Genomic DNA, 24119 nt, shown 5'->3' with positions numbered 1-24119 from the left:
AAAAAAAATAATAATCCTGTTAGTGTAAGCCAGTTTAGTTTACTTACACTGCATAAAAATGCAGAAAATAAGCATCTGTTTTGAATGCATGAGAACTTAATGTGTCACATGCTTTGATATTGACAGACAGAGTAATTACTGAGATCGAGCAGTAAATGCAATGTTGTCAGCAGTGACAATTTAGAAAGTCAGTCAAATCGACCGGAGGTTCCTTGAGATTTTATCTCTTCGGCTGCCCTCAGTTTGATTTCAAGGAGTTGTGGTTTAATAACTGAACTCTTAGATAAAGGTTGACTTCATTTTAAAGTTTCTAGGCTATAAAGGAGGGTTTGACATGTTAAGTAAATGACAAGGTTAGAAATAAAAGATTTAATTGCCAGGCACTGAATATGAAAGAGTTTTAATGTTGCTCAAATTGCCTGTTTAAGTAATATTATACTTGAAGTTTTATGTTGAATTGAGAACTAGGAATAGAGCATAACTTATTCAGAAAATGACTATTTTCTCTTCATTTACTCACCCTTAGATTTGATGCTTTTATATCCTTTATAATCCACTGTCAACTTTTGTTGTATGAAAAAGCTTGAACATTCTGCCTAAACATTACATTTTCACAGAAGAAAGAAAATAAAATGAGTTTGGAACGACGCAAGGATGAGAAAATGTTGACACGATTTTCAATTATGCATGGAATATTCCTTTAAAATCTTGTTCTATCTCCATTTAAGGGGAGTTTTAATATCATTCCTTTGTTTTTATACAATACGTTGCAAAGAAGAAAGCCAGAAATGCTTCTGTATAGATGCAGTTTCCGTTGAAGCTCGGCACTTTTAGGATAAATTGAGGAGAGGTTATCTAGGTGTACCACTTTTACGATTAAATGACTTTTGATGAGTAAACCAGTTCTTTGGGAAGCACTGACGTACTAAATATATAGAATCCAAAAACACATGGCCATTAAATAAGCAAATATTTCTCAGTTTAACCTAATTACAAATCCTATTGCTCAGACTAATGTTTATTCAGATGTAACCCTCACTATTGGGTATATTCTGTTTCTCATTAGGGTTTGGCAGTGATCTAGCAGAGGAGTGATGATTATGTGGTCAGATTGTTTTCTCAATAGATCCTTGATGGTGCTTTAATGGGGAAATTGTTCGTTGTGCTCATAATGTCTGTGATTAGGGAAATGGCAATAGACCCTTGACAATGGAGGAGTGAGGAAGCCATTCAAGTATTGATCACGCTGATGACATCATCAGGCAAAACACAAAGCACACACACATGCAAACATTCGTCGGTTAGTGACCTTGGTGCTTGCTGTTTAGCAAATGCTGTTCATCCGGAGTGACAGTTTCATCTATCAAGGAATGTTTCCCGGGGTTAAGTGGCGGCTCGATGGTAATAAAGCAGATTTGTGATTTCAATAATTCTTCACCGCTGCATCACGTAATTGTCGATAAACTCAAAACTGTTGTGTTGGCAGCGCCGATCTAAAACTATTAGCTCACTGACCTTTGGACAGGAGCAAAAACAACCTTCCTTTTTTAATCAGTTTTCCTTTGTTCCGTTAAAAAGATTTGAACACACATGATTATGATATTGAAATGTTAATTATAATAACAATTAATGAATTTTATGCTTTAAAATAAATTTTTATTATTATTAATATATAATAATCTCTGAAAACAAGTCTAAATAGTTGATGCTGCTCAAGGAATTTTGTCTTGTTTTATCTTGTAATCTTGTTAACTTGATAATGCTGCAATACAAAACAAAAATATTATGATTTATTATCAATTTATTTATTTATTGTTTGTTTGTTTGGTAGTCTAACTGTATTAAACTTTATTACATGCATGCAATTACATTATGTGTATGTATCTGTCTTCAAAGGCTTTATTTGGATGTTTACCAAAATATTTGATATAGTGTTTTTTTTTTTGTTTTTTTATCAAATATCACAAAAATGAGTGGATCGCATGCTTAGAAATGAACCTTAATTTATTAGAATGTTATATTCTCTGAAAACAAGTCTTGATATTTAATGCTGTAATACAAGACACAAATATTGATTAAGATGTTTTGTTTTGGCAGTCTTATTTTATTAAACTTTATTGCATGCGCTTCTGCATATAATTATGTATATTTGAAGGGTCTATTGGGTGTTTAGCAAACTATCTTGTACTTTGTTGTATTCTCTGAGAACAAGTCTTTATATTTAATGCTGCTCAAGTGATTTTATCTTGGCTTAAGTATATCTGGTGTTATACAAGACATGTTGTCATGGTGCACACACGAAGAGGATACAAGAACACGCAGACGAGGAGGTAAACTCAAACAACAGTCTTTAATGACTCCAAACAAGGCAGGGCAAGGCTGCCACAGACAGGAACACCGGGGAGTAACGAGTAGACCAGACCACACGAAACTGAACAGGCAAGAACTTAGGCTTAGTTCACACTGCAGACTAAAGTGGTCCAAATCCGATTTTCTTATGACAGTCTGAACAGCACAAATCCGATTTTTTCAAATCAGGCCCAGGCCACTTTCATATGTGGTCCTAAATCGGATACATATCCGATATTTTGCAATGAGACTTTGCAAACACACGCTAACACGAGCAGCATCCATTTTTATTTCCGCAAACACAGTGCGCTGCGTCTGACGTCCCGTCTTCTTCTGCGCATGCGGGTCACTTCAGGGCCGTATACGATTCACACATGAGACTGATGGCAGTCGCATTTAAATAATAATGTAACCAACAGTGCAAAAAAATAGGATTTCAGCAAAAAATCTGATCTGAGCATTAAGGCCTGCAGTGTGAACTAAGTCTTAAATACACAGGCTAATTACAAAAACACAGCTGGACAAGTATTAACTAATAATCACATTCAACAAGGACAGGAAACAAACCAAATAAGGACACAAGAGGCGGGAACACATGACACGCACAACAGAGGACTGACACATGTCTTCAAAGTAGTGCTGTAAAAGTAGTTAAAAACACATGCGTGTATATATTTAAGAAAAATATGTTTATATATTAAATATATAATATAAAATATAATAATATAAATGTATACACATGTAAATATTTTCAAAATATATACTGAATGTGTGTGTGTATTTATATATACATAATAAATATGTAAACAAAAACTTTATTTTGGATGCGATTAATCACGATTAATTGTTTGACAGCGCTACTTCAAAGACTTGGGTCTTTAGCAAAATATTATAAATAGATTTTACATAAAATATCACAATTTTATTTTATGCTTAAAAATGAACCTTAATTTATTACATTCTCTGAAAATAATGATTTAATAATATTTGATGCTGTTTTGCTGCTCTGTTAATGTTATTTTGTTTTAAACAAGACTGTATATATCTTCAAAGTCTTTACTGGTGTGTTTAGCTAAATGTGCATACACATGTGGAAAGCATACAGTGTGTTATCAGGCAAACGCACGAATGATGAATATTTCATAAGAAGAGGGTTTTTTCTTCCGTTTTCAAGATCTAATGTTACCCCACTCACAGCAATAACCCAGAATATGGAAACTATGGAAGATGGTGGTAGATAGCAACATCTGCATGAAAGATGACTCATAAAGTCCCAGCGGTTTAAGTAGTATTTGATCATCGATCAATTTAAGACCTTAATTTAAGCTTTAATTTAAACCCGGGATGACTTAATTAGTATAATAACAAGGGAACTAGATTCTCTTAACAACACCAATTGGCAAACCAAAGTATTTCTTGTCTTGAATACAGTTAGGTCACATGAGGACACAGGTCTTTTTAATTCATCATGTCTATGTAAAACTGAAGCACGACTTTTCTGTGCTTGGCATGCAAAATCAGCCATCAGTGGCTACAATGATCATAGGAAGCATTAAAATGAGTGGTTCACCAAATGGATTTATTTATTATACTTTATATTATATTATTTTATTTTAAGTTTGTTTGTTCATTCGTTCATTTGGTTGTTCGTTCATTCATGCGTTTTTTCATTTATTCATTCATCACCATGTTGTTCTAAACCTGTATGCTGATGCTTTCTTTTCTTTTTCTTTTTCTTTTTCTTTACTAAACTTTTCCACAGTAACAGGTGCCATGTCTGTCAAGCTTCAAAAAAAAAAAAGAAGTAAATAAATAAATGAAACAAATGCCATAAAAGTAGACATTATTGCTTATGTGCTGTATTGCATTAAACTATCAAATGGTTTTAGGAAAAAAAAAAAAAAAAACACATATGGTTTAGAATGACATTTGGTTGAATGAATAATGCCCGAGTATTAAATTTTTTGGTGAACTGTTCTTTTTACATAAATCTTTTCATGTGTGAACAAGTCTATAGCCTTTCCAAAACGTTTGTGGTCATTGTAGCCAACTCTGTGGCAAAACCTGTCCTTTCAGACTCAATGCTCAGGCAAATGATGGCGATTCCTGGCTGTAGCGCACATTCATGTCCTTTGATTATGCACCACAAAGGCATGGTGATGTGCGCTGAAAGACTTCAGTCAGTGGCTGTCTTTTAGTGTCAAATGAAAAGAAGAGCAACCAGAGGAGCCACAGCATGGAAGAGCAGCGAGTGAATAAATCTGGCTCTGCAGGACATCATTCATGACTCCATCCCAACAGATCAGTACGCTTCATGTAGAGGTTCTCCAACATGTTGGTGATCATCTCCCTCTGCTCTTGTACCTCATTTTCTTTCTGTATATATGGTGCCATTGATTTGGCTCTTTCAGCTTTCTCACTGTATCTTTCTGTACATTCCAACTGCGAAGCCTTCAAAAAACTTTTGTTTCTTTCAGAGGATTATGTTGGTCGCCCTTTCTCTTGCTGTTCCTTTTGCTTAATGTCAAACCCAGTCTCATTGGAAAAACAGGCAATCTACCTACTCCAAAAATGTACCTATAAATGCAACCCATTGCCGTTTTTAGCTGAAAGGGCGACTAGTAACAGTAAAACATCAAGCATTTTTATTCTTTTCCACACAAATTATGAATATAGGGGCAGATTATAGATTAGCAAAGACTTATTTTCAGGCATGACTTGCAAACTAATACATTATGATGTTTGTATCACAGCTCCATATGTATGGCTTTTCTGATGTAGTAAACTTGCTTGGTAGAGCACCTGGTACATTGCACTTATGATACAAACCGCTACGAGTTCTGTGAAACACAAATCATGATACAAGTGCTCAAATGATTGTAAAAGCAAGCTAAAATGACATGACTGCTTCAGCAAATCTATTTTTTTTATTTATTTCAAATTTGCTTTTGTAAACAATGTAAGTTAGGTAAACTAAAAATGCTTTTAGAACCACGCACTGGGTATTTCACTTTGAAAGTGTCTTGAAACATGAAAGAAGCAACATTAATACCATTTTTTGCAGAACGTTCGCCACAGATAGGCTACATTTTTCCAGAGATCTTTAAAATATGCCTATTATGAAGATATAATGTCAAATAAAAATATCTAAATGTCTTTAAAACTGGTGTATTGTTTAACAAATATCACCTCTTTACAGAAAAAATATATATATATATATCGTGTTCAATGGTGAAATGTTACATTGATGAACAAATAAATGAATGAATATTTAGTTTAAGGAAATGCATACATAGATACTATTTATATTTGTGTAAAACACTTATTTCAAGCCTTCTGATTAAAGATGATAATAAATATATAAGGACAACATGGCAAGAAATTGAATCCGCTGTAGCTAGTGTACTCAACCATAAACTGCAATTTTAATACAAATCATGTATATCTTTGAACTGTTTTGTTTTTATTTTTTGTAAAGTATTATTGGACTAACCTGCCATCATGACTAACATTTTAAACATATTCTTATAGTTTGTTTGACATTGCTTGAACAATACTTTTGCTTTACAAACAAAGAAAAAAGTATCCAATGAAAGGAATGTGGGAGTGATTTTCACACTGAAGTGAAGTGAAGTGACATACTGCCAAGTATGGTGACCCATACTCGGAATTCGTGCTCTGCATTTAACCCATCCAGCGTGCACACACACAGCAGTGAACACACACACACCGTGAACACACACCCGGAGCAGTGGGCAGCCAATTATGCTGCGGCGCCTGGGGAGCAGTTGGGGGTTCGGTGCCTTGCTCAAGGGCACCTCAGTCGTGGTATTGAGGGTGGAGAGAGCGCTGGACATTCACTCCCCCCACCTACAATCCCTGCCGGCCCGAGACTCGAACCCACAACCTTTGGATTACGAGTCTGACTCTCTAACCATTAGGCCACGACTTCCCTGAAGACAGGAAAAAGGAAAAAGTCTTCCATTATCAGGTGGAATTGTGGTTTGTGTAGCTTTGCAGGCAATAATTAGCATTGTCACATCCCATCGCTATCCACAAACCAGAGCGGCGTCTTTTGATTCCTCCTTTCCCTGGCCGAAATTAGAATAGTAACACACATTGAGAAGTTGCTTTTATGTGTGTGGAAAAGTAACAGAAGAAATGTGGTGAGGTAATCCCCTTTGTGCCTCATTAATTTAAGAGATGTCCGGCTACATTTAGTGCTTTCAGACAGACTTTTTCCACCCTTTCTGTGCCTATTAGCATGCTAGTGCATAGCACTACGACAAACTGGCTTTTCTATGGCTGTATTTTTTTGTCCTTGACTTCTTTTTAACATATTCTCTGGGGTTTACATTTGAGAGCTCTCTGCATTAATTAAAAACCATCAGTAATAGCGGAAGTGTTTCTTTCAGTGTCCCGATCTATGGGAAATTATTGTATTCATTTGGTAGAATTTTAACCATTAGCCTACCACAATGTAATTTTTTAGTGTTTGCAGTATACACTATCATTCACTGGGGTATGTACGATTTGAAATGTTCATGAAAGAAGCATTTTATTCTCATCAAGGGTGCATTTACAGTATGTGATCAAAACTATAGTAAAAATAATTCATATATCACAATTTCAAACATACAATTCTATTTGAGTTTCAAAATCTGCGATCAAAGCTGAATTTACAGCATCATTTTTTAAACACACACACACTTTTCATGACCATACAAAACCAGCAATCTCAGTAACTTTCACATGATTTATGCAAGAATGCCAGAAAACACATTTTTAATTGGAGCAAAAATAAACAGAAATACTGTCGCTGATGAATAACTTGAAGTTCAGACTGAACATTTAGACATTTTAGAAGTTCGCAGCTCAAATATTTCACATTTTAAATGAGGTCAAGTGCTTCAGTTATCTCTGTTAATTGACTTTATGCCACGAGTACTGTCGATAGAGCTTAACTCATATTAAACCCTGAACATCCATTAAAACAGTGCAGAATGGGTTTCCAGATGATGCACTCGTCTTGAATGTATCCTAGTTGCTAGTTATTATAAGCTTCCCTTATTGCATCTGTCCAAGATATTTGGAATTGATTGCATCATATTGAAAATGCTTTCTGATCAGCTGCTGCATTAATAAAACACAATCTGCCCCAATCTTTTTCCATCTGATGTGTAATTACTGCTCTTAAATTGGCTCCATGTGTTTTTTCCAGTAAGACATCATGCTAAAAAAATATGTTAAGGTTATACAAACGGGAGCAATGATTTCTGTTGAATCGTTTATCCCTTATTTCCCGTCTGTTAGAGTTCCTTGTATTTGAAGACTGGCGCCTGTTGCCCAGAATAAGACGTTGCTGTAACACATGAGCACGCAGCGCTGAGATCATGCCATCAGATAAATGTAGAGATAGTGCAGGCGGTATGGCCTTGGGTGCAGATTGGAAGAACCGCTATGTAATCTTCTAATCCCATTAATTATTACACACAGTCATTATGGGGAGCAACGTAATCCCCCCGCAAGACCCAATCCGTTCAGAGACACAACAACGCTGGAACAGAAGCCACCCTTTCCTTCTTTTCTTTTTGTGATCTTGTGTAAAAAACAAATAATAGACTGTTTTTCTGAGGTGTTCCACTTCTCTGAAGCTATTTCTAGATGTTTAGTTCAAGAATCAACATCTTAGGACTGGAAAAACAGCTCTGTTTTTGTTAGTCTGACCTTTTATGAACCGCAGAAGACTAATAAAATTCAAGGAACTAATGTACATAGCCTGAGGGCAACATAACTAGAAATTGTAGCAGTTGTAGTGAATGTACTTAAAAAATAAAGAACAGTTTTGATAGGAGATGTAACATTTAGGTGGTTTTGTTTGTTTGTGTGTGTGTGTGTGTGTGTGTGTGTGTGTGCGTGCGTGTGTGTGCGTGTGCGTGCGTGCGCGTGTGTGTGTGTGTGTGTGTGTGTGTGTGTGTGTGTGTGTGTGTGTTTTGACCAGCCCGATCTCACGGCAATTCGTACATATTTTACGAGGTGGCTAATTCGTACGAATTCGTACGACCTCACTCGTACAAATTCATACGATTTTTACTAAGTCGTACGTATTTTACGAGTTGCCAATTCGTATGAATTTGTACGAATGACCTACACCTAACCCCGCCCCTAAACCTACCCATCACTGGGGTTTAGACAAATCGTACTAAATCGTACGAGTGAGGTCGTACGAATTCATACGAATTAGCCACCTCGTAAAATACGTACGAATTGCCGTGAGATAGCGTTGGTTTTGACTGGCTATGTCACCAACAATAATATGAGTATACCAAAATTTTAAAGGCATTTCTGTTTTGTTTTTGACTGTAATTACTTTGATGACATCACTATTTGAAATGAATGGCTTCTTGAATGAAAAAAAAGTGGGTTGGGAAAATAGTTTATTATAAACACTGCAACATTCCATTTTTAAAAAAAGAATAATAATAATTGTCAGTTTTAATATCATGGAGACTTTAATGGGATAGTTTACCCCAAAATGATATTTTTGCCATATTCCGCCATTAATATTCATTCCAAACCAGTTTGACCCAAAAATATATTTTGAAAAATGTCTGTGTTATGTATGTATTTATTTATTTAGATCCAGTTGACTTTCAAAATGTATTCTTTCTTTTGTGTTCTGCAGAAAAAAAATGTTCATACAGATTAGAAATGGCATGAGGGTGAGTTAAATAATGACATATTTTTATATTTAAATAAATGATCTCTAAGACAGTTTAAAAAAAATGTGCATGAACAAAAATCATATTGGCAAATATTGGGAAAATCTATGAAGCTTAAATTATGATGTTACAGTTGGTTTAGTCTTCTCTCCGGAGCCTGATTAATTTAAAACTTTATGGTCCAGCTTTATGTGAAGGCTGTTTTTATTTACTCTCAGAATAAAGGCAGCTCTTTGAAACAAAGCTTTGTTACATGGGGAAGGGGTAATTGAAATAGCGATGCAACATTTAATAAAAGAAGCAAAATGTAGCTCAAAATAAGCTTTTATTTTATAGATTATTTCCTACTGTCTTCCTCTCTTGCTTCTGGTAAACTGTATTAATTACGGGCCAGATGCACAAATGTGCAGTGGGGAATTCGGTTTGATTCCTGCAGAATCTTCAGTCTGCGCAAAATTCTCTCTTGATGTTTTTTTTGTTTTTTTCTCCCGTTCCTTAAATTGCATTTTCCAATTTGTAAATGGACCAGATGTCTGCAAGTGAATCTGTCCGACTCTCTGGAGATGGAGAAGCCGACTGTCTGGAGAGCTCAGGTGATTTGTTCTCATTGCGGACATCGCTGCCATTAATTGAGACAGAGGACTGTGGGTCTGGCTAGCCCATTACTCCAGACCCTAATGAGAATTGCATGTTTTGTCCAAATCGCATGCTGCCTTGCTGATCCAGACAGTCCTGAGCTTTGTGCAGGGTGAGGCAACCTGTAGTGTGTTTAGTGAAATGTGTTGGAGCATGTATACAGATAATGAGCTGTTGGTTGAAGCATTAATAGCCAGTGATTGTGCTTGTATGCATCTGTTTGACTTCAGGGGTTGAAGTTTCAAGTTTCTATATTGACAAATAAAACAGATACGGTATTGTTCTCAACCTAATATGCACTATGCTACACAAGTAACAGTGTATAGCAAATTGGATTGCAATTTTAATGCAGACATTGAACAGAAAAACAAAATGTTGACCAACCATTTGGACTTTTCTAAAACATACTCTTCTCCTTAAGATCCCTGGCAACCTCTCATCAGTATAAGAATGCCTGTATTTGTGAGGATAACATGCCTCGAATACAGATACAAGATGCCATAATCCATTTTTTTATGTCTTTAGCATGTTACCTACATTTTATGTTCATCTTATGAACGCGACTGCTTTACTTCCCCTCGCATTCAAAAATATTTTTTAGCCCCCTCTGAAATGACTGTTTCATAACTTTTTCAATCATGTTTGTGGTTATGTCAGTTTGCGGCCATTACTTAAAAGCTTTTCCGTTTGCATCAGTCTTATAAAATGCAATTTTCCTGCAAAAACAGGGACAAGGGACGAGGTGCATGGAAGAAAGAGTGTTTAGCTCAAAGGGAAGTTTGGGTGCAAGGAGGCTGTGGTGGGGGTAAAACACTCTGAAGTCCATTCATGGTCCAGTGAATCAATGGAATTCCTTCTTTCTTATGTCTGAAGCACCCAGAGCAACCCTGAGCAACACATTCCCAAATGGCCACTGTCTCCCGGCTAAGTGTGTGATTTGTCATTTGGGACGAACCCCGGAGTTCTTTGAGATCGGGAATGTAGACTAAGCACAGCGTCCTCCGCTTTTGGGCCTTTGTGGGAGAGAATGTTTACGTTGGGTTTGAAGCTGGCTTGAAAACCTTTACTTAACTTCATATCCTTTTTACAGAAATTACAGACATCTGTTGAACTGTGACTAATTTTCACTTGGCCCGAGCGTGTTCCAAAGTTACAACAGAGTCCCGATATCTAATTATAAGCAGAGGGATCGTTTATGCTGTCGTTGCGGTGTAGAAATTAAGTCCCCAATGTGATCCCTGCAGGGATTCTTGGCTTACCCATCAGAAATGTTAATCTGCCTGATATTTTCACAAGAACACGGCGGAGCAAAATGTCAGGAGAAACGGTAAATATTATGGGGAACCATTCAACTTAACTTGTCATTTTCCACTCAAAGAAAATTAGACTGAAATTAGAGAGCACTTTGTGCTCCTGCTGCCCCCATTAGAACAATTTCCACCCATTTTTTAACCCTTGTATTACTATTCATCTGGCAAGTGTTTCTTGGTTGAAGCCGTTTTTCTTAGACAAACCACAACTCTGGGGTTGCCCTTGTAGTAATAGAATCTTTATCCCACAGGTCAAAAGCCCTGGAGCAGGCAGGCCTATTAAAATTCTAGGTGAAATCGAGGCATTCCACCTTTGGGGAGCAGTGTTCATCTAACAGATTGATAAATTAAGCTGTCAGGCAATGCTTGGAATCTGACTGACAAATGCAACCGTGAGGTTTGCACTTGCCAACATCTGTAAGAACCGCCCAACCAAAACTTTTCCACGTCGAGATAAACTCTGCCATGCATTTAAAGCCTCGAATATATTCTCGAAACCCAGACTGGTATTTTGGACTAATCCTCTCACTAGGACTGCTAATCCTCGGTTTAAACTTTAAACTTTAACAGTCACTAATTAAACACCGAGTGCTAAATCCCGAGACCAACCTTGTGCCAGGATTAAATTTGCCAGACAGGAACTGAGCTGTCTACAAATACCAACGTGTCGTTGGGCTCCTTTTGGCCAAATTACTTTCCTGACATGCATATTAGAGGCCATTACTTCACCTTACCTCTCTGAAGATACATCTTAGCAACCTTCTCCATTATCTAGCCGACTGATGGACCACAACAGGATGAAAACAATCCTGCATACTCATGGGCTCCCGAAGCACCCATGTGGCGTTAAATTCCAATTGCGTTTGGGCCTGTCAGAGTAGATTACCTTAGTATTTTAAGCTGATTCACTCTCATCTCTGCTCGACCCACATGGCTTTAGACTCTCTCGGCATACCAATTTTCAGCTCAATTGCTCAGGCTACTCGCATAATAAGAAGGCAGCGGCCACACTGTACACATCTGCAGGTGTCTACTGCAGACCTAGGTGGCTAAAAATCTGCGGGTTCATCGCCCTAAGGCCAGAGTGAGTCAAAGAAAAATTGCTGCTGTCATTTTCAATGGATCAAACTTAACGGTCTGCACTTCCACCGCCAGTCCCCAGCTTACATATTGAACTGTCTTCCTCTTTTTCAGTTAAAGAGGGCTTTGCATGAGCAAATTCCTGACTGATCAGAAACAATGGTGATCAGCAGGGGTAGAGTGAATGTGGGCCAGCGTTCGAGCTTAGTGGTCTCAGGCAGAAATCCACCATCCTCCCCCTCACAATACCCGCTTTTCTTAGTCTTTAACCCCCCAACCGCTGCCCCTCCTAACTCAAACCCTAATAGCTGGGAAGGCTGTATGACAAAGGGAACAAACAGGCATGTAATACCACCTGTTCCTTGCGGATGACACGGGGGACAGGAATGTGAAGGGGCTGGAGGTGGGGGGGGGGGGGGGGGGGGGGGGGCGTCAGGAAAAGGCAAGGAGCAAAGAGCCGACTGCCAGAGCCCACTGTCAGATTAGAGCCATTAGCATGACTGTGGAAAGACAGGGAGCTCCATCCACACAATGAACATCATTTATCCCCTGCCTCTCTGTAGAATATTAGACTGGCTGTCCACCATCACACACCCTACTGTAGACGGGACCAAACTTCCCAGCTGTTCACAGACATTCATAAAAAAAAATAAAAAATGAAGCACCATTCTGAGGGACTTAGAGGAATATTGCTTGATATTTCATTGAGACCTGTCCATCCTCGCCACTAGTTAATCCTTGACTAATTGGAGAGCTGTGAGACATTGGAGATGATATGGTCTGTGAGCTACAACCTGATGCTTTCCTCTCTCAATGCTTAAACCCATCTTCGCTCCCCCAGCCTGGTCGACTTGTGATGGTTTTAGAGGGCTTTTTTGGTAATTGCTTGGCAGGCCAATCAGCAAAACCAGTTGAATAATAACTTAGCCAGGTTGGGAGTTGACCTAGATTGATAACCAGCTTGCTCTGATTAAAAGACCAGACAAACCATCTGAAAGCAAGATTGGCCAAGCTGGGACGCAAATGAAAATGTGCTGGTGTTAGCTAAATTTCTTCATCTAATGGGAATTTGTTAAATGCATATGTGATATTTCTATAATTGCACCATTGACTCTATTGTTAGAGGCCCTTTACACCACATGAGGAATGTTAGAGCTTCTCATTAGTGTTAACTTTCATACTTTTGCATAATATGCAATACTTTTTTTGACACAGAGACATCAAAGTTTGGCATTTGAATTGCTAATAAATGTGAGTAAGTGCAAACACATTGCCCAGTGTTCTCGGTTAAAAACACCCCTGCCAAGGCCCATCTATTCCGAATACAGACACTCTTGTTTCCCAGTAAGGCATGCATGATAATGATTGAACTCTACAAAATATGGACACACACACTCATTTACATATACAGTAAGAGACAATTTTCTTGTCTTTCAGGGTATTGTTAAGGTAGAGCACAAAAAAGCTCACAGAAAGACACTTTTCTCATGGGTGTCCACAGTTGCTCTAAGACCACCCAAACATAGTTCAGGCTTTACTTCGTCCATGCAGTTGTCTACAAGGGCAGTCCATTTACCTCTTCCACTCCTCCTTCATCCATCAGCCCCTCCCTCTTTGTTTTTCAACCACATGCTCAGTCTTCCTTCCTTCATTTCTGTCAAATTAGCCCATCATGATGGCCCACTTCAGAGGCTAACTCCCCCTGATGACTTACCCCCCTCCCTGTTCCCATCAGATATTTGTCTGAAGCATTTTGTTCTTTGTGATTTCATTTCAAATTTGTGACTGAATGGGTGGAAGAGACAAAAAGATTTACCGGTCTAGATCTGTGGATCTAAGGGGATGTAAACCTTCCAAGTTTAAGAAAACAAAATCATCATAAATATCACAAAGAATAGTTAAACTATCTCATGTGCTATAATACTTTTAATACAAGCTTATTTTCATACAATCATACAATATCATATGATAGGTTTATATGAGGAAAACAAAAGAGTAAGTTATTATTGACAGAGAGTATTCCCATTTACTTGGCTATTAAACTAGGTAACTGGATCAAGTCAGTGAGTTGATCTTTCTGTCTGGTTTATGAACAAATCATTCTCTGAAAATATTGGATCAACTGATTTATTGAAAAGATTTGTTTCAAAAGAACAGTTCTCACATAAACTCGCCAAGCAGAGCTCGAGTGAATGCCAAGGTTTTTAGTGCATGATATCTTACAGTTCTGTTTGTTCCTGACACAAGCTATCATATGGTTTTAGAAAGTGTATGAATCACTTATATGATATTTTTGGACTTTTTTGGGTTCATTTTAAAGCTCTGGTCCTACCTAAGCTGCCAGGATATCGTCCATAAATTATCCTTTTGTATTCTATTGCAGAAAGTTACACAACAGTCCATTTAAGCAGGGGTGTCCAGTCCTGTTCCCGAAGGCCACCTTCCAGCAGAGTTTTGCTCTAATCCTAATTATACACACCTGATCCAGCTAATCAAAGTCTCCGGGTTCCTTGGAGATCAACTCTGTAGGAAAGGTGCCTTCATAAGCAGGATTGAGGACCCCTGCCTTTAAGGAAGACACAGATTTCATAATACATTTTGAATAAAATCTACCCAGAAGGCTGTAAACCATGATTAAAGCTGTTTAAGTCTAAAATGTTGACTGGTAAAATTCAGTGGCTGAAAAATGTTCATGACTTGCAAATGCAAAGATGCGGTCACAGGATAGACTAGTCTACTTTGTCAACTCCGACTTGTGTCCATTTTCCAATACTACGCTGTGAAATATTCCTAAATCCCAAGACGGGATTCACTCTAGAGCTAGGTCACAGAACCAAACCCTATCCGAGGAATTCCCTCGGGAGAGACTAGAACTTTTTACGTCCTCAAAATCTCTCAAACATCCCTTTGTCTCGATGATAACCGGATGGTTAAGGGACAGTGCAGGAGAGGGCCTGTGGAAACAGAACTGCTATTTTTTTCCACCGCATGCTAATGGCTTCAATATAAAATTACTGCTTTGAGGTTTAGAGTCTCGGAGTATTATTCATGTATTCCGCCCCTCTACAGATGGTCTCTGCTCTAGTCACTGCATATGTACAACTTATGTTGCTACCTTTGAAATTCACCTCAGAGAATAAAGGAGTACTTTCAGTGAAGTGGATAATATCTTATACTGGCTGGATTGGTCACAGAGGGCTAAAAAGGGATGACTGGTGATAATGTAGACCCAGATGTGATGTGGATTTCTGGGAATGCTCTGATTGGTCTGGAAAGGTTGTAGAAGCATCACACAGCTCAGCTGTTAACAAGAGACAATTATAGCAACCTGTTTGAAAAGCTGGGGGGAATGTTACATATTAAACTAATTGCTTGTTGTTATACGTTTAACCTGTAGCAACTTTATTACTTAATTACTACATTTAGCCTTTAAAGGAATGGGAACATGTCATCCTAAATTATTTTCATAGGTAAGAAATTGGTATTAATCTAGTGATATAAAGCTGTCGAGAGCTGGTTTACATTACTAGACCACCCTGACTGAGCACACGTTGAGTGAAAACAACAGCACCTACCCTGTCAAAGCCACTGAGACCAGGGTTTTTAAAAACAAAGTATATCCCATGTTTTCTACAGCCTTCACTGTTAAACGGATTGTTAATGCCATGGACTGTTAAGGCTCCACAGTATATTACTTTTAGATTTATTGTCACAATACAGCGGTGGATTTCACTCGTGCAATGCTTTGAAATTGTTTTGTTAAAGATCGCTGACTGGCTTTTGCCTGTCCCATTTGCTCAGCTCAGTCTGTCTCTACAGCTTGCCGAAACATATGGTCAAGAGGAAAAATGTTTTACTGACAAAACACAGCGTGAGTAAAGTGCCGCCTTTTTGTTCGTGAAAGGGGGAACTGGACAGACTCTGCAGCTAACGCTCAGTTTCTGTACATCCATGATGCAGTACATACTCAGAGGAGATTGATGATTTATTGGCACTCATAAGAGTACAATTCATTTAGCTGGTCTATAGTAGTGATCTTCTATAGGCCAGAATAACCCTCACTCCGATTCATGCACCTCTGTCTAGGATTTATGGGGCTTTTTTTTATATTGGACTTTCGATTAGGATCCGAGGCATAAGATGAATTTGCATGCATGCACAGACTGAGCAAAGCTGCTCCTTGAAAAGATGCCAGCCAGGCACTTTCTGCACAGGACAAGCACTGTGACTAATTTATGATGATGGTTTCGCCTGTTTGAAGACCCTACCCCCCCAAACCCTGGTCTTCTAGACACGATGCAATAATAAAAGCACAATTTGGGGTAACCAAATAATAGAAAAAAAATTGGATTTTGTAGTTAAATGTGAGCACATCTTTAAAACCTTAAAACCTACAAAAAGTAGGTGAATATAGCACTTAAAAAGTTGTCTTTGTTAAACAGCAATGTTGGGAAGGTTACTTTGGAAATGTAATCGGCTACAGATTACAAGTTTCCCTATTTAAAATGTAGGGATGACCTGCTGGACATTCGGCAGAACACACCACAAAATCTTTTACCAGATTTAGATTTAGTGTTTAGTGTTTTTGCTGCTTTGTACATTGCCTTTTGGTTAGTTGTTGTTATTCTTTTATTATCTGTGTCCTGTCCTGTTGCTGTCTTTTTGTTGCACTGTGGAGCTTCTGTCACTACAACAAATTCCTTGTATGTGTAAACATACTTGGCCAATAAAGCTCATTCTGATTCTGAATGTTTTCAACTGTTAATCATTTTCAAACATTTAAAGCAGGCATGGTTAAACTTACAGTAACACTGATTACTGTCAGACTTTCAAAATCCGTCATCACTTGAATTAAGATTATAATAATTTAATATTAATCAAACAAAATCAGCACCTGTTTTTACTTTGAGATCATTCTGAGGTTAAATACAGATTTGAAATTATAACAAGAAACCGTTTAATAGCTATGATACTGTTTCTTTTAAACAGCAAATGTGGCAATAATTGCTTTATAACACGGTAATAATACAGTAATATAATGCACAAATAAGATTCTTAATAATTTATTTAAAAAGATACTTTTAGATGGACCAGATATCATGATTCATTTATATTTGGCTGCCCAGTGAACCAAAATGTATTTAAAATCTTGCATGTGTCATGTTGATTTCACAGGTCAGGTGTTTTATAGAGCACCCTATGTTTAAAAATGATGTGTGATCACTGCAAAAGCAGCTGCATTAGACCACGCGTCTTTGTTTCAAGGAATTGTATTCAAATTAAATAATTATGGCTGTACAAGCTTTCAAACGCCCACAGCATGCTTCCAGATTAAGAACCACTTGTCAGCTGTCAGATGGCGCATTAGCTTCCAGTCCAGACAACATTAGGTGTTTCCCGCAACTGATCTCCAATTTTTCTGCAGGTAGAGGCCTTCCATGCAACTTGACCCCCGTTCCCCTCCCCGCACTGCTTCCAATTTCCAAGCACATAGTCCACATTCCAGACGAGTCATGGAGGGGGGCTCCGACCCAGCTTTGACAGATCAGCAGTTAGTGATGATAGTGGTGGTCGCCTGGGATTCGCTTTCTCGCCTTTCATACGGCCCGGCGGCTTGACGTTTGTCAACTGACCCCTGAAACCACGTCTTTCATTGTGCTGGCCTTTTAATGGCCTCAGATTAGGGAGCAGACAGCCGGCAACGCATGGGAGCCAATAGCGCAGCCTTATCTTTAGTATTTTGTATGACCAGCTGGATTTGTTGAAAGTGTGAAAAGAGTTTACCTGATGACTCTGGGGTCGAAGACTTGGTCAGAATCACACATGATGTTTTTTAGCGCCTTGAGTGACAAGTAGGATTCAGATTTAAAGTGGGGTTAAAGAATAAGTAGCCAAGGTCAAAGGCAAATGTTTTCGTATGTTTCATTTAAATTGCATCAGTATAGAAAAACAGGACTCCGGAAGGCTGAGAGGGCCTTTTTTTCCACCAGTAAGTGTACTTGGTCTGACAGCTAAATTGCACCTCTTCATTGACTTCTGCAATTATCAGCTTTTATTACAAATAGTATACTGAAGTTTCTCTTTTTGTACCAGGAGTTTGGAAGCTATCATTTGCTACTCCTGCATATGCTATGACAGCACTCTGAAGGGGTATGGCTACGTAAAGTGAGGTCTTGCAGACCATTTTGAAATCACAGAGGTTGGGACATTTTTGGGGGATCTACTCTCATGCTTATTCACTTTCACTTTCTTTCATTCAAGTGCATTGCAAATGCAATCATATACTCTAAATCAATCAATCCACATTTGATTAATGCAGATGATGTAACTGATCACTTTTTGAATTTCTCAATAATGAGGCAAACAGTTCAACACTGTTAACTTTACATAAAGCATTATTGGTTTTAGTTAGAGTGTGAGAACGTAATGTTCCAACAAGGGAAATAAGAGGAAAAAGCAAACTTATAAAAAACCACAATTGTCAAGAAAAGTGCCAGTTTATAACCAACCACTAAATCAAGAGAGATAAATGAGAAATTATGTGTTGCATAAAGAACATAAATTCCATCTTTTGATGTCATTGTGACATAATTACCTTGATAATAAATACTGTATAATGTTAAGTAAAGTTGTAAATAATTCATCTTGTCAGTACTGTTTTTTTTATTTAATATATGCTGGTTTATTAATTCTTAAATTAATGTATGCACATTTTAAGTTAAAATTGTGTTCAAATTACTGTATTTTTATATTCTTTATAGAAAATGTATTTTTATAATGAAAACAATATAAAAATGATGTATTTACATGTTAAGGTTTGTTTGTTTTTTAATAATTTCTAGAATCATCTATATAATCATCTATATTTTTATTAAATTAAATTAAATTAAATTAACCCAGATGTTCCTTTGTGAGATTCACCCTCCTAACTAAGCAATTTGAATAACTTTCCCATTCGTTTCATTCAATGCTAGTGTGATCAAAATGGCTTAAGTGACACTTTTGTTTAGCTTCTCCCCATCTCCGGCTAACGCTGTTCCTTTGGCACCGGTAGCTTAGATGAAATCACTCGTAAGGAAGAACGCTAAGATATGTCTTTTGTCACAACATTCTGTCCTACAAAAAAGGGGGGAAAGAAAGCAAAAAAAAAAACATAAAGGAAACAATAGAGGTGTTGCTAGGTTGCAAATTCTCTCCGAAAAGCAACCTTCTTTTGTTGTGCCGCTTTTGCCTCTTTGGAGAATGTCTTTGAGATCTTCCACTGTGTGGATGGCCATGCACTTTCTTTGGGGTAGGGTGGGGAAGTGAAAGGGGAGGGTTCCGGTGTTGTTAGTAGCCGGGATGAGGGTCCGTGAGCTGTCAGTGTGCCCATTTGGCCTGATGGTGAGGAAGGCCTCCTGCAGGTCCAACTCTATGGAGGAATGCACCTCCTGAGGAGAAACTGTCTAAGCTCTGAGCTCGCGGCTCACGGATGGAATGTCAGGTCAAACGCATCATCCTCCTCTCCTCTAGCAAGTCTTCTTCTATCTCTTGCATTCGTGTTTCCCCACACAGCTAAATTCATCTCACTGTTTTAGTCTAGCAATGATCTATGCAACACCATTCTGTTAATGTGTGGTTTGCAGTTACTCATTTTTTTGATCAGTATTCTTGTGTATTTCCTAACAGAAGAGTAAAACTCTGTTGGACTGGTAATTGATTCTGCATTGCTGAGTAATGGATTGAACAAGATGTTTCCCCAAAGGCTATTTTCTATAATTCTATTCTGCTGTAAAATAAAATGAATTAAATGTATTAGACTTAAAAATGTGGAGGGTCAATTGAGAGGTTATTGAAGGAGGGATTATTAAGTTATATTTGTTTCTACACTTCAGAAAATAATATTCTTTATAGTAAAATATTTTTTTATAATTAAAAAATCTAAAAAAAAAATATTTATATGTCAAGGCTTGTTTTTTGATAATTTCTAAATTCATCTATAATTATCTTTTTTTCCCCCACTTGTTTATTTGTAAACCACACTGCAAAATTTAATTAGATTAAATAAAAAAAAAATAATAGTAAAAGTTGTGGTGACAAAATCTGGTTGCAAGGGTGTTCTTGGTGATTGTTAGGTTGTTGCAACATGGGTTGCCAGGGTATTCAGGTGGTTGCTGATTGGTCTAAAGTTCCGACACTCAAGTTTTATTCTGTATATTTGACTGTATATGTATATGTTTTATTATCCACCAAGTTGATTGTCTAAATAACAGTACATAATTTGTGGTATCATTTATGTCAATTTACACAAAAAGGGAGAAAGTTTCACATAGGTTAGGTTATTTGCCATAGTTATGGTGTTTATCTTAGCAATCACCACTACTCAGATGGCTCAGAAAAGGCTTACAGTCACTTACAAATGTTCTTTAGACTGTGCCTTTTATATCAGGCCTTAAGAGCACCGCGAGTTCCCACAAGTGCACAGATACTTTGGCGAAATCTCCATCAAAAATATCAAAGCCTGTTTCATCGCAATCACGTAAGGAAAGAGCGTGTGTAATCTGGCAGTTTAGTGCAATCAAAGCTCAAAGGGGAGCCCAGAGGTGAGCTTTAGACGCGGTTTTGTTTCTTGCGGGCTCTAGTTTGTCAGGCCCCCGGGGGCCGATGGAGATGAGGAAGGAGAAGGCGGCGCTCGGCAGCCAATGGAGCTTAAATCACTCTCCATTTCACACAGGAACACATGGGAAGGGGTAATATTATGCGTAACCCTGGCAACCGGTCCAAGTCATCAGTTTCAATTCTGGCAGTGGTAGGCACGGTCCAGTGGTGCTGTAAGAAAGGCCCCTAATCTGGAAGGAGGGCATGGGCGGTTATTACATTTCCTTTCCCACTTGATGCTTGGAATGGGGAGGTTCAAGGGGTTACGCAGCCACGGAAGCAGGGGATATCGTAAAAAAAAAAAAAAAAAAAAAGCCTCCTGGGACTTGTATTTTGGGCCGTTGATGGATTTCCGAAGGTGTTGTTGCTGACAAAGTACTTACATTTCCACCCTTCTGCTTTCTTCACAGTTCCTCCGAAGGAACCGCAGGTGACGTGTCGATCAAACACCTATCCCAAAGGCTTCTACTGCAGTTGGCACCTTCAGCATCCCACGTACATCCCTACGGACTTCGAAGTCGATGTCCAGTAAGATGTTTACTTGTCTGCTTTTATCTTTATTTGCAACTCCATCTGTCAAGCCGCTCTTCCTTCTGCTCTCCTCTCGCTCCGTCTGTCATGTCATGCCCTCTCGTGTTCGGCGGAGGCTTTGAGACACACTGAGCTCATCTGAATCAGTGATCTGTGCGGTCAGACGCTGTCTGCTGAGAGCTGATTAGGCCTGTCTGACTCTGAGTGCTGGAACTCAAGACAGTATAAGTGGACTCTCCGTCGAAAGTCCCTGCGGAGCAACCCTGAACACACTAGAGCTCCATCTCTCTTTCTCTCTATCCCTCATCTGTCCATATCTGTCTGGACAACCATAGAGTGGCTTTATCCTCATCAGTCACCAAATGGAAGCACACTAGTACTTACAAACACTAACACGATCACACTGAATACTGCATGTTAAAAGGCTAAAGACATTAATTCAATAAATAAATGGAAATTTGGAGCACATGAAATGTGATATTGTAATATATGAATATATAAATCATCTGAATCGAATGTATGAAGTAGTGCTTTCAAACGATTAATCGTGATTAATCGCATCCAAAATAAAAGTATGTTGACATAATATATTTACGTGTACTGTGTATATTTATAATGTATAATTAAATACACACACATACAGTATATGTTTTGATAATATTTACATGTATATATTTATATTCATATAATGTATATTATATATATGTTATATATTTAATATATAAACAACATATTTTTCTTAAATATATACATGCATGTGTGTGTATTTATATGTATATAATAAATATACACAGTACACATACATATATTATGCCAAAAAATATATATGTTTAAATGTATTTTAACCTATTCATCAAACAAACCAATTTTTTTTTTCAAAGCTTCCACAAAAATATGAAGCAGAGCAGCATTGATAATAATCAGACATGTTTGTTGAGCAGAAAATCAGTATAGTCGAATGATTTCTGAAGGATCATGTGACACTGAAGACTGGAGGAATGATGCTGGAAATTCAAATGCATTTTTAAAAGTATAAAAAAATAGAAATTTTAAACTAATTATATTTCAAAATGTTACTGTATTTTGATCAAATAAATACAACATGACAAATGTCTTAAAGATACCAAACTTGCGATTGAACAGTAAGATACTTGAATACATGTTCAGTACAACATATCTTCAATCAAAATTGTTCATTCTCCTCATATTTTATAAAAGTAACATTTTATAATGATGCGTAAAAGAGTATGTATTTTTGAGCTAAAAAGACAGAATCACTCAGCTCAAAATATTAGCAGGCGATGTCACAGCATGCACTTTTTTAAATGAGTTTTTAATGGCAAATTTGTCGATTTTTTTTATAGAATTACAAATAACCGTTGCGCCAAAGGAACTAATTAGTTGACTAAACTATATATAAAGTTGACTTTAATCATATAACATTGACTTTGATTAACCTCTATTCTTAACAACTTTAGAAGAATTAATAATCCATTAAGTTTTGTACATTGTGCAGTTTAGGTCATTATACATAATTATGCAAGAGCATAATGTCAGAACTAGACATTATCTACATGACAAGTGATTTATGTATGAAAATGTGCCACAAGGTGTTTGAAGTATAACCCCAATAAAGCTTCATCAAAACCTAATAAATGAATTTGCAGTGCACACGCAGAGCTGATATCAGGAGGTTTAAAGGTCAGCTACAAGGCCTCGGCCCAGATGTACCCGGAGGCGAGCAAATAGCAGCCCCTAATTGAACATATCTACCGCTCTTATGCCACATGGTACCACTGCAGAACATCAGAATGGAGAAATAATGTTTGCTTCTTCCAGAAATTAAGTACATTTATTCCATACAACAATAACCTGTGCTGGGTAGATTACTTACAAATTGTAGTTCGTTACTGATTTTAAATTACCTGACAAAAATTATAGTTAGTAACACAATCCATTACATTCCACATTTTATGATTAGACTATGATCAGGTAATATGATCAGACTACTTTTTGATTACTTTTAGATTACTTTTAACTAGTGCTGTCAATCGATAAAAAAAAAAAAAAGTTCTTAATTATACTTTTATATTGCAATAATTTTAAATTAAATCTTCAAATTAATGTAGAAACAGCATAAAGAAAGTATATTTTTAATATTTGTTTAATGCCATCTTTTTTATGACTGAAGGCCAGTATCACTTATACCAACTGATGTCTCTATGAATTTTTTCCTAATATTTAACCATTGACTATAGCCATTCAACTATTAATTTAACATTTATCAGACTTTAAAAAATAACTTCTAATTTAAGTGAACTTAAAACAATCTTCACATAAACCCCTTATAATAACTGTCATATAGCTATCGGTCCGCTTCAGCAAGAAAATATAGCCTCATTTAATAAAGTTATCAAACACTAAATTCTAAATTAAATAAAGATAAAGCTTAAAACTACAGAAGTTAATGATTTCCTCTTTTGTTCTTTGATTAACAGACATCACAGCAGCTGGCTATTAGGATATTTCGGCTGCTACTTTAAGAGCTGCCGCTGCTGAACTTGACACTGATACTGCTTTAAATGTGACTCATAAATAATAAATACTTACAGTTTTAAGGCAGCTTTAATTGACTTTTTTTGTAACTTCACGGCATTGCATACCTGTAGTTTCATTAGGTTTGGACCAATTCTCACTATTAACTAGTTGCTTATTAGCATACCTGTTATTATTGGCTGTTAATTAGTCCATATAAAGCACAAATTCTGCATGACCATATTCTACATCCCTAATCCTATCCACTACTTAAACTTAACAACTACCTTACTTACTATTAATAAGCAGCAAATTAGGA

General features: G+C 37.2%; 1 protein-coding gene across 1 annotated transcript in view; it reads left to right on the top strand.

Annotated features, from left to right (window-relative positions):
* LOC306865625 (ciliary neurotrophic factor receptor subunit alpha-like) overlaps window positions 1-24119 on the top strand; it is a 167177-nt gene that overhangs the window by 104038 nt on the left and 39020 nt on the right. Inside the window, exon 4 of the mRNA XM_079410346.1 lies at window positions 21145-21262. Coding sequence (XP_079266472.1) covers window positions 21145-21262 — 118 coding nt within the window. The remainder of the gene's footprint in view (window positions 1-21144; window positions 21263-24119) is intronic.

This window comes from Barbus barbus, assembly GCF_936440315.1.
Source record: "Barbus barbus genome assembly, chromosome: 47".
Taxonomy (NCBI): Eukaryota; Metazoa; Chordata; class Actinopteri; order Cypriniformes; family Cyprinidae; genus Barbus; species Barbus barbus.
The sequence above is the reverse complement of the archived record's forward strand: the minus strand, read 5'-3'. Positions and strand labels throughout refer to the sequence as shown.